The 12,096-nt window shown below is 37.8% G+C and overlaps 1 protein-coding gene across 2 annotated transcripts; it reads left to right on the forward strand.

The window, feature by feature from the left end:
* Nucleotides 1–1,723: 1,723 nt before the first annotated feature.
* C13H14orf28 (chromosome 13 C14orf28 homolog) lies at nt 1,724–11,789 on the forward strand. Of its 2 annotated transcripts, none has more exons than XM_061159236.1 (5): nt 1,724–2,057; nt 4,924–5,448; nt 7,374–7,463; nt 8,728–8,862; nt 9,646–11,789. In XM_061159236.1, the coding sequence occupies exons 2-5, from the start codon at nt 4,925–4,927 to the stop codon at nt 9,827–9,829; spliced, it is 933 nt and encodes a 310-aa protein (XP_061015219.1). In that variant the 5' UTR covers nt 1,724–2,057; nt 4,924; the 3' UTR covers nt 9,830–11,789. The 2 variants fall into 2 exon arrangements, with proteins under 2 accessions (XP_061015219.1, XP_061015220.1); XM_061159237.1 differs by having other exon boundaries at nt 1,724–2,021.
* The last annotated feature ends 307 nt before the right edge of the window (nt 11,790–12,096 follow it).

Raw genomic sequence — 12,096 nt, forward strand, 5'->3', positions numbered from 1 at the left:
ATGGCCTGTGTTCTCTGGAAGCAGAGTCACGTGGACTTTGACTCTTTACTAGAGGATACAAGAACTAGGACCTTCAGAACATGAATAGTGGTTGTGTCCACAGACTCTAGTATTAAGAGGCTCTAGCTTCAATTTCCAGCTGTCAAAATGTGTTTGGCTTTTTTGTGTCCAAAACTCAATTGTTTCATCTCTATAACGGGGCCAAAGCTATCTAATTTTTTTGTTTTTAAGTACATCTTTATTGAAATGAAACATATATAAAAAGTGAAAAAGTTGTAAGTAGTTTGATCAAACCTTTACAAAATAAAGAGCTATAATCAGAACAGCTATAACTAGCAACCAGATCAAAAAACAGAATATTATCGACCCTCCAGAAGACCACTCTCTTGCCTCATTACAGGCATACTCTCCAAAGGTCAACTACCCTGACTGCAAACAGCACCAATTAATTTTGCCTGCTTTTAAACTTTCTATAATTGGATTCATACAGCATGTGTTCTTTTGTGTATGACTTCATTCTGATTGTGAAGTTTATTCCTGCACTTGAATATAGCAGTATCTTTTTGTTTTAGTGAAGTACTCCATTTGGGGGTAATATATGTCATTAATAAATATTTCATATATCAATATTCATATCTGTATCTATAGTCAAATTAGTTCATTATTTTGTTAAGCCCTCCTATGCTGTTCCTGATAATTTGTCTAGTGGTTCTGTAACTGAGAAGGTGAAAGTGTTAGTCCCTCAGTCCTGCAGCCACCCCATGGACTGTAGCCCTCTAGGCTCCTCTATCCAAGGAATTTCCCAAGCAAGAATAGTGGTATGGGTTGCCATTTCCTTTTCCAGGGGATCTTCCCAACCCAGGAACTGAACCTAGGTCTCCTGCATTGCAGGCAGATTCTTTACCGGGTGGGCCACCAGGGAAGACCACTGAAAAAGCTGTGATAAAGTCTCAGTTACAGTCTCTATTAGAGTCTACTATGATTATAGTTCAAGTATTTCTCCCTTAGGTCTATCTATTTTTGCTTTATATATGAATGTCCACGTTTGCGTCCGTGCTGAGCCGTGTCCGACTCTGTGATCCCATAGACTATAGCCCACCAGGCTCCTCTCTCTGTCCATGGAATTTTCCAGATAAGAATACAGGAGTGGGTTGCCATTTCTTTCTCCAGGGGATTTTCCCGACCCAGGGATTGAACACTCATCTCTTGATGTCTCCTGCATTTGCAGGCGGATTCTTTACCACGCTACCTGGGAAGCCCTAATTTCTTTAAATATTATTAACGTCCATTGTAAATTACAGTAGATTGGCCAATTAATACCCTGAACACTAAAAATAGTATTTAACACACGAACTCAATTTTCCTTAAACATATACTTAAATCAAAAGTTTGAATAATTGTAGCTTATAAAGAAAACAAAGCTTGCATTTCTTGACTTAAGAACTTGAAAGGCCCAGAAGCAGAAGCAAACCAAAATCAAATAAAGTCCTAAAACGGTACAAACCCCTAAAAGCCAAGCAGGCTTGCCGACAAAGCTCCGCCTCCGTGCAAACCCTGCCCACTTCCGGCTGCCCCACCCACTTTCTAATACTGGAACACCGCCCCTTTCGGCGAGGTCCCGCCCCCTGCACCTGATCCTGGTTCCCATTGGGCGAATCCAGCTGCTGTATACACACCCTACACACGCACGTTTGGCAGGGCCCTCTTCGCGCCTGCGCAGCAGCGTTGTCAGGCAGCTGGAGACTAGGTCCAGGGGTTGGGGGGAGGGGGGAGGAGGTCAGGCCGAATCTTCCTCCGTAATAAGAAGCTACGCGTCCCGCGGTCCTGGCTCCGTGGGTCCGGTCGGATCGGGCCTGGGCGCTGGAGCTGCTGTGGCTCCCACCGCGACGGGTGCGATGGAGGCCGTCCCGGAGCCCAGCGCTCACGCCGGGGGAGGCCGAAACAGCCGGCGGTGCTAGTAAATGAGGCGGCGGCGGCGACGGCGGCAAGGGCTCTCCATGAGCAAGCGGCGGCGGCGACGGGTGCGGCGGCACCGGCGGTTTTCGGTCCCCGGGGAGGTACGAAGAGTGGGCTTCCTGGTGGACTGAGACTGGCCGGACGCCTCCCGCGGCCCGGCCCTCTCGTCCATTACCCGCAGTCCCAGGCGTTCAGCGGGGCCACTGCTCGAAGGCGGGCAGGGGATGCCCAGCCCCTTCCCCGGGTCCGGGTTCGGGGATCCACCCGCAGTCCAGGGCCAGCCTTCAGGGCCGGGCCTTCCCGGGAGCTGCGGGCCGGGGGCGGGGTGGGCGGAGCGGAGGTGGGAGCCCACCGCACACCTAGCCCCGCGCTGCTGCGAGCCGGACCGCGGGCCGCTTTCTCGACTGTTTGGGGGCGCTGACTCGGGAGGGGACCTGCAGGACCCCCAAACTCTTAGGGTATCTGACATTCAGTGCTTTGGGTAAATGGTATGATCCTCACGACCAGCGTGGAGTCAAGATTGTCACCCTTGGAAACGACCGCAAAAGGTGTCGTTTTTTTGCCATGGAAATAGAAGTCTAGGGAGTTTTCCTGATTTGTCCAAACTAGGGGGCCTATTGAGGCAGGAAAATAAAGCCAGTAATTCTCCAGGACTGACAAATCATTGTCTAACGAAATGATGTTTTTGACAGTGTGGCGAAAACTTAAAAGACAATTTTAAGTAAAGTTCTTTGCACATTTTCTGGTCTTTTTTAGTCGCTTTTATTTTAATTTACTTTAGAACAAATCACCACGGTACTGCAGAAGCTAGACTAAGTGTCCTTTAGTTCTTTCAATGCTCTTTTATCTCCTTTTGTTTTCCCCAGAAAAAGGCTAGAGAAATCATTTTATGTGTGTGTGTATATATTTTTAAATATATATGTAGTTATAAAATATATGTTTGATTCTCTTAGAGTGCAACTTGCTTTACAGAGCAGTACTCATTTAGTCATGTCTAAAAGATAATTTAGCAAAAAATGCTACAGAAATTTACAGTTCCTTTTTAATGCAATATTTAAGAATCTGAACTCAGGCTCTTAATCATATGAACTTGCTACAAAGTTCTTTAAAATGCCACGGAAATCAGTCAAACCATGAGGAAATGTTATTTTCATGTTTTAAATATTTAAATACCTTGTGATTTTTTTAAAAGAATATGCTCTGAAACATTTCTTCTTCATTAAGCAGAAACTGAGTTTGTGTTTCCTTGGCTCTGAATTTGCCACTCCCTCTTATTCCTAAGTGGTTGACTGGAGCCAGCATGCTAGCAACTATATATAAACATCTACACTTCAGACTAAATATAGTGTTGAATATTTTAGAGTCCACAGTATCTTGCCTAAGTCAGAAACACTGTGTGTGTGTGGTAAAACTGAATTTTTAGTTTGCTGGTGTTAGAAAATAGGTTTGAAGTTAATTTTCCATACAAAACACATAGGTCTGCAGCATTGAGTATTGGGTTTATATTGTACTTGGGAGGATGTGGCACTTGAAACTATGATCAAAATAAGACACTGACCTCAGTCACTAATTTCTGTCTTCCTCCTCCTCAGATGCTTCCCGTTTTCATGAAAATGCAAAACATGAAACATATTGGAAAACCCTGTGATGTTTTTAGTTTAGACATTTGTTTGTTCCAAATAAAGCAAAGCAATTTTTTTCAATTCAGTTTCATTAGGACCTCATTCTTTAATTTTTTTCAATTTTGCTTTATGTACATACAATATGACATCAACATGTTTATTAGAATACTGTCAATGACTTTAAAAACAAGCTGTTACTTATCCTGAAAGTTGGGGGGAAGATAGGTGCCCATTTAAATAAGGAGGACACGTCAGTTCATTCCCAAAACATGCAGAGAGAGGAATCAGGGTAATGAACCAAGTTCTGAACCAGATTGTCCCAGCATGGCCTCTGTAATTAAAATTAAGGATATCTGGCATGATCCTTCTCAGGTGGCGCTAGTGATAAAGAACCTGCCTGCCAATGCAGGAGATGTAAGAGACCCAGATTCGATCCCTGGGTTGGGAAGATCCCCTGGAGAAGGGCATCGCAAACCACTCCAGTATTCTTGCCTGGAGAATCCCATGAACCGAGGAGCCTGGCCGACTACAGTCCATAGGGTCGCACAGAGTTGGACACGGCTGAAGCAACTTAGCATGCAGCATGGTCCTAAATTGCAAGTGAAAATTCTCAAGTGCACAGAAATGATTTTTGTATTAGCTGTGCGAATACAATTAAGTTCTCACGATTACAGTACTCTTCATATGTTGTCTTTCAGAGCCAGTTGGCCTTTCTCTATACCCCAACTAAGAATTCCATTATATCAGTTTCATAAGTGGAACCATACATACTAACAGGAAAATGAAATACAGCTCATATTTTGGAGGAAGCGGTTTACATTAGGAATGTACTCAACCAAATTTAGACTGTATCTTCTAAATAGTTTTGTTTTTATTCAGGATTTTTTCATTACAAGGTTTTCCTCTGTCAGTGATAAAACCTGCAATATAACCAATAATAATTGGTTGGATGGCATCACCGACTAGATGGACATGAGTTTGAGCAAGCTCCGGGAGTTGGTGATGGACAGGGAAGCCCGGCATGCTGCAGTCCATAGGGTTGCAAAGAGTTGGACACAACTGAGCGACTGAACTGATAATTAATAAAAAGGTCCATCAAATGACCATTCTGTATTTCATAAAAAGGTTACAACTTCTTAAATGGTCTTTCCAGAGACCATGCATATTGCTGAAAAAATGGCTCATGGCTTGAATTGTTTTAAAATCTTTTTGTTCCTTTAGGAGTCTTATCTAAGCAAACTTAATTTAATCTTTAGATAGCTTTATTTTCATTTAAACATATACCATGCATTTAAAAGATAAAGTCACAAATTTACAAGTACTATCTTAAACTTTTAAAATGCAGGATGAAGACACTGTTTGAAGAGATCAAAGCATCAATTAAAAATAACTATAACCAAGATCGCTCATTTTGGAGGCCTGTTCTTCCTTGGGGAGGTGTTTTTACTATCAAAGCTGGCCGCAAAGCAGTCTCCTGTACACCACTCTATGTTGAAATAAGACTGAAAAATACCTGCACCATAGATGGATTCTTGATGTTACTCTATGTCATTCTCAATGAAAATGAAAATTTCCCCCGGGAACTCTCTCTTCATTTAGGTAGAGAGTTTGTAGACTGTTTTCTTTATTTAATGGACACCTACAGTTTTACAACCGTGAAGCTACTTTGGATTTGGGACAAAATGGAAAAACAGCAATACAAGTCTGAAGTTCATAAAGCTTCATTAATAATTGATTTGTTTGGGAATGAACATGATAATTTTACAAAAAATCTTGAAAATCTCATGTCAACCATACAAGAGAGTTACTGTTCCAACTGGCGATGCCCCACTCGAGTGCAGGAAGATCAGCAACGCACAATTAATATAAAGTAAGTTGCTCTAAAGTCTGTTTTGTCACTTTTAGCAAAAAGTAGTATGCTTATAATGCATGATATAGATAGATAGGAAAATAGGTAGATAGATAGATATAGTCAAAGTACTTCTTAATGTATAGACCCTGTGTGCAACAACTTATATATAAAGCAACCAGGCAAATGCAAGACTCTTCAGTGGGTTCCTTGATAAAAAAAAATATTACTCTTCTATTATATCTAAACATCTCAGGATTTACAAAACCAATTGATAACTATTTCACTTGCTAAATAATGACCTACTCAGTATGCACAATGTTTTCCTCTCACTCAGAATTTACTAATATGGCTAGGAAGATAATTCCTTGTGTCACAGATTTAACCTCTCCAACGACACTTAATACTATATTGAAATGTTTCCCTCTCTGAATAGATCCCTGTCAGGTAGGCTAGTTCTACTTGAACAGGAAGATTGAAAGTACTCCATGTCATGGCGAGGGCAAAATTAGAGACAGAAATCCCAGAGTTGGGAGTATTAATACCTGAAAAGGATATAGATGTAAGGAAATTTTTTATTGGCTAGAAAGGTACTGATAGCTTGCTGAGGGGAGAAAAGGAAGGTCTTCAAGCTGATAAAATGACAGGGAGGAAGGCCAAACTGGCAAGCCCTAGTGGAGTGTTGGGAAACATTAAAGCCCCAAGGGCACATGAGCTGGAAAAGGGATAATTGCCAGTGTGGAGGTTGGGGGTGCGGGGGTGGGGGGAGGGAACAGGACAGAAAAACAGATCCAAACACATTTTTGTCAGAAAGCATACTTGGCCCTGAGGTCCAGGAAAAAAACTGCCTAACAGATTGTTCCCTTGTGGGATTGTATGTCACGTACCCAAACTTATTATATTCACCTTTTCTGTATAGCATATTTAGTTTAAGATTATAATATTATATTTAGGATAATGGGAAAGCAGAAGATGTTATTATTTTTAGAGACTACCAATCAATGTTTCTCTTGTTCTGAAATACACTTTGGCCATTTTGCTGTATTGCTGATAGGATGATGTTGATTTTGAAACTTCCATCAGGGAAAAAGTTGTTACTGTTAAATCATTATGGACTTAAAAAAAGTGCTTCAGAAATTTGTCTTGTTTTTTTAAAAAAACTAGTATCTTTTAACTTACATATGTTTTGAAACTATAATGAAGTATTTACAGCCCTATATTAATACTAGCATTTTGTGCCTCTCTTATTAAATATTTTTCATTATACTCTATATAACTTTTTAGTATTTTCCAATCCTGTATTTAAAACAACCTCTGAAGTATGTAGGAAAAGTTGTTTTTTTAACAAATCAGGAAACTGAGGCCAACAGGGGCTCTCATTAACACTGAGTCAGGTAACTAATCAGCTGCTCTCCTAATTCTGGATCCTGCGCCAGGATCCACTCTATTTAATCCTTTCAGAAATTTTTAAAGTAACAACTGTGTGTTTCAGGATCAGTTTACATACATATTTAATGTTTCTTAGAAAGTTTCATGCATTAATGTTTATTAAGTTCAACTGGTTTCTGTACTGTCTAGAAGAAATACAAAGATGAATAACAAAGGTTATACTTTTATACGTGCTTTACTAATAATGAATGGCTTGTAAAATTTGTTATCCACATAATATATTTGGGCTTTCCTGGTAGCTCAGCGGTAAAAAACTCGCCCACTAAGCAGAAGACATGGGTTCAATCCCTGGGACAGGAAGATCCCCTGGAGAAGAAATATCTACCCACTCCAGTATTCTAGCCTGGAAAACCCCATGGACAGAGCAGCCTGGAAGGCTGCAGCCCATGGGGTTACAGAGTCGGACACGACTTAGCAACTGAGCTAAGCAAACAACTTACTATATTTACATGTAGAATGCCGAAGCATTTCTTACATGCATTTTGCAATTGTTATAGTCCTCCCCAAGAAATTCCACATGGAAACTTGATACGACTGGCTGTGGATGAGTTATTCTGTTCCAGGATTGAACTGTGTGAAGAGCATGGGTGAGTATATGATTACATTTAAGATGAAAGTATTTCTGTGTTTCTTATAAAGAAACCTGGACTGATATGCTTGTTATAAAACAGCAACTCATAAATGTTTAGGAAGCCTAGTATTTTTGGAATCTTAACACCTTCTAGTTTACTATGCCATTTTATGCTGTGCTGCAGTTGCTTGATGAATACAAAGCAAATGCCTTTTTTTTTCCCCCACTCCTGAGTAGGTACAATAAAACCTTGCTTAACCAGAACCCAGCTAATCTGGACCCTCAGTTAACTGGCTTTTTTCCTATACTCCTCACTTATGTTCAGTTCAGTTCAGTCGCTCAGTCGTGTCCGACTCTTTGCAACCCCATGGACTGCAGCACGCCAGGCCTCCCTTTCCATCACCAACTCCTGGAGTTTACTCAAACTCATGTCCATTGAGTCAGTGAGAAAGCAGTAAATGACAACCAAAAAGTTCAACCTAGTTAAAAAAAGAAAAGAAAAAGGAAATCCAAAGGGGCAGAACATATTCACCCCAGCCACTTAATTTTTATATCTACAGTATTGTACAAGGAGAATTAATATTTAGAAGGATGATCTTACACCTAATTAATCACAAAAGAAGGAAAGAATAAAATACCTTCAGTTAATTGTACTTAAGTGCAGAAACTGAACTAGGTGTATTTTTGCAACAAATACTGAAACAAAATGGTTTTCAGATAACTTAGTTTAGTCGGTGTTTGTCAACCAAAATACTGTCCCCTGAACCTTCCAGTTAATTGAGATTTTACTGTTTAATTCTATTTGTTTTATTTTAATTCATATGCTTAATACCTGGTGCTACTAGGAAAATAGAATCTGCTGCATTGTAATGGCAAAAGGAACCAATCAGGTAATTTTATCCATTCTAAAGAAGACTGTAAGAATCATCTTATTGCCTCTCTGCCATTATTCTCATTTGAAACCAAACTAGAGAAAGAAAACCTTTTTTCTGAATAAAAACTTTTCTATCAGTTCAAAAGACTACATGCTTTTATAAGCTGAGATAAACATAGTTAGCTTTTCTTGAAGTTTTAAAAATGTCATTTTCTTATATATAGACTCTCTCAGCTTATAAACTCTGAGACTTAGGCGTATAAGGTATTAATGCAGCCATACAATTTTCCCATACCTAAAATAGATAATATGCTTATTATGAAATTAAATGATAAAGACAACTCAGAGTGATAAAAGGCAGCTTTGTCTCAAGTATAATAAAGTTCATGCCTATTTTCAATTTTAGGTGTGGTGGCTTAAGAGAATTTTCCCAAAGAGTGTTCTGCCACGGGGCACCCCCTTTTGTTGTCTTAAATATGCAGCATTGGAAATCTGAAGATCTGGCATATGTCCCCTATTATTTGGATTTATCTGATCACAAGTAGGTGCTTTTTGTTTGTTTTACAAGACTAATAAGAGATTTTTATTTATATTTTTCTACTATTCTATCATGATTTTGACTAGCCCTTAAGGAAATACATATTGTTTAAAAAAAAAAAAAAAAGCTATCTAAATTTATGTATCCTGATTAAGATCAGAATACACTACAGGGAGTCAGTTGCTGGCAGTGTACATAGCGGTTAGGTACTTAGACTCTAGAAGAGACTGAACTGGGTTCAAATCCCAGCCCTACCTTTCAAGCGATATGACGTTGATCCAGTAGCAACCAGTTTACACATCAGTTTTCTTATCTATAAAACAGAGATGATAGTGTCTAAAGTGTTTAGGATAGTACCTAAGACTTAGGAAATAGTAAATACTGGCTGGCCATTACTTGTATTTCAGGCCAAAGTCGTGTATAGTATGAGGTCATTTAAACATAAAATATTACTGTCATCGTTAGATTAAGATCCAAATTAGGATATAAGGGGTTCTTTTAATTTTTTGCCTTTAAACATTTTCTTGTGTTTCCTCTTAAATAATAGAACCATGCAGTTCATGAGTTAATCTATTAAAATAATGCCCTTAAAAATGTATCATTTTTTAAAATTCTTAAACATCTTACTCCAAATTATCAATTATAGTACATGATTTTTACAGATGAATGTCTTTTTTCAGATAACAGAATGCAAATAATCTTATTCCTTAGTTAAGAATGTAAGGAATGTTTTTGTAAGAACAAAGTACTGTGATTTTCTGCCACACTTTGTCATTTAATTTGCAGGTATTTGTTGGAAGGTGCCACATTGTTTAACAAAGAGGAACATCATTATTCTGCAGCCTTTCAAATTGATGGACATTGGATGCACTATGATGGCCTCAGAAATGTGAATTTAATTTTGTTAAATAAACCCCCAGAGTTTCTCCTCTTGTCATCATTGGTTTATATTCGAGCAACAGAGAAATAAATATAGACTGATGCTAAATTATATTGTTTTCCCTCCTGCCCATGCTCCCCCAGATGAAGGGCTTTTGCTTTGTATATACTTGGTATCCAAGGAAATAGTTCAACTATATTAGTTTCAGAGGTGTATTTTCTAGTGTTTAGCCCCAGGTAAAAGTTTTATATAGAGAATCTATGCAAAAATGTTTGTATTTCTTTTTTCTTAATCCCAGGTTATTTTTATACAAGCATATTTTATGTTGAAATAAAATATATCTTGTAGCATTTGTATTTTTTATTTATATGTACCGCAAAGGTTTTTTACAATTCTGTCTTTGAATCTGAGAAAATAATTCATCATTTGAATTCTCAATTTTTCCTTTTGGATATCCAAATAAAACCTGGGTACAAATCAGTTTTCAGTTTATGTAAACTTAACAGTTCAAAATACCTGACTGTATTTATTTGCCCTACCTCATTATAATCCAAAGTGCACTATTGGATCTAGTGTGGATTTGAATGTACAACTTAGAGATGGTTTAGTCTATTTTACCTGACTTGCCTAATGTCCCTGCAGCAATTTTTTTAAAATACTTTGGTAAGAATGTTTCTCTGGACTTAAATTATTTCTTTATAATGGCAAATAACTTCACTTGCTAAAGTATTAAAAACCTAGCAGTGGATTTTAAGTGTTAACTAAGCTCCAAGCTTAATTAAGCTTATTTTTACTCAAATTATATAACTAATGTTTAAATGTAATAGAAGTTCTCTAATAAAAATTTATTTTGCAGATAAGACAGCTATAAAAAGTGTTAGGCAAACTGTGTGTTTACTAATGTTGAATGAACAATGGAAATGTACTTTAAACATGTACTTAAGAGAAAATGGGTGCCTGAGAATACAGTTGACTCTTGAACAACTTGGGGGCTCGGGCCCTGATCCCCCAAACAGCCAAAATTCCCCCATGTAACTTTACAGTTTTCCCTCAAAACTTGTGGTTCCACATCCTTGGATTCAGACAACTTCGGATCATGTAGTACTACCGTACATGTGAACTGAAAAAAATACCTGTATAAGTGGGCCCACACAGTTCAAACCCATGTTGTTCAAAGGTCAGTTGTCTTTCTCTTCCTAGTAAGTCACATTGGCACAGAGGAAAAAATACTTACATTTTGGGGGTAACATCTGTGTGCTGCCTTAATAATAGTAAATTGATACCATGAGACTTTCTTTGATTTGAAGTATAAATCCCCGGAAGTGTGTAGTTATCAGAATGTTATGTTTCTTTTCAAAGACCTAGGATCTCTCTTCCTTTTGCAATGTAAAGGAAAAGTAATAAGTAATGTTCTCAAGGGAAAATGCTTTTTGAAATCTATCATCATTTATTTTAGTGTTTTCAGTGTGGTTGACCCTAGGTTTGGGGTTGAGATTGAGTGCAATATATTTGGAGATTTGTACACAGCATCACAATTCACTGCCATTTACCAAATTGCTAAGGTTTAATTCAATAAATTAAGTCTTACATTGCATTGGTGCCATGTTAAGATAACTTACTGAAGAATGGATAAATATAAGTGCAACATTGATGAGTATGCCTTTTTATCATATGTAAAAAAGGAATATTCATTGTATATGCTCAAAGTCGTGATCTATTTTATTTTTTTAAAAATTCACACCAAAGTTTATTTAAATAGTTTCCGCACGTATTTAAATAGGGTTTGATTTATAGTCTACTTTTCTGGGAACACCTTACTGCATGAATCAAAGTATACAGAAACACAAATATTAGCATATACATAAATGATATCATTAACAAAATTATTCCTGATGCAGATTTATTTTTTTGAATTGCACTTTATTTGGAATAATTCTAGCTTATCACGAAACAGTGACATACCTACCTCACAGGGTTGTTGTGAGGATTTAAATGTTTGTTAACATCTTGACTACCTTGAACATGCTAATAAAAAAAAACATTTTTTCTACCTCTTTCATGTACAGGCAAGTTTCCTAGATTCTCCCTTACTAATGAACTTTTCAGATCTTTTTAAAAATTATTTGAGCAGTAGTTCTTATCGGTAATGGAATTAATGTGTAGTGAAATTTAAGTATGCCTTCTGGACCCCAGATGATTAGGATTTAAGGGTAATAGATATTTTATTGTTATGGTGGTAATTGAAGACATTATTCCCTCCAAATAGTGACTAGGAAAGGGGTGAAAAAGTATGAAGTAAACAAGATTATCAAAAAATGTGAAGGTGAGTGTAAGGAAAAAATTTTATAGCCTTAAAC

This window comes from Dama dama, chromosome 13 (assembly GCF_033118175.1).
Source record: "Dama dama isolate Ldn47 chromosome 13, ASM3311817v1, whole genome shotgun sequence".
Classification (NCBI taxonomy): domain Eukaryota; kingdom Metazoa; phylum Chordata; class Mammalia; order Artiodactyla; family Cervidae; genus Dama; species Dama dama.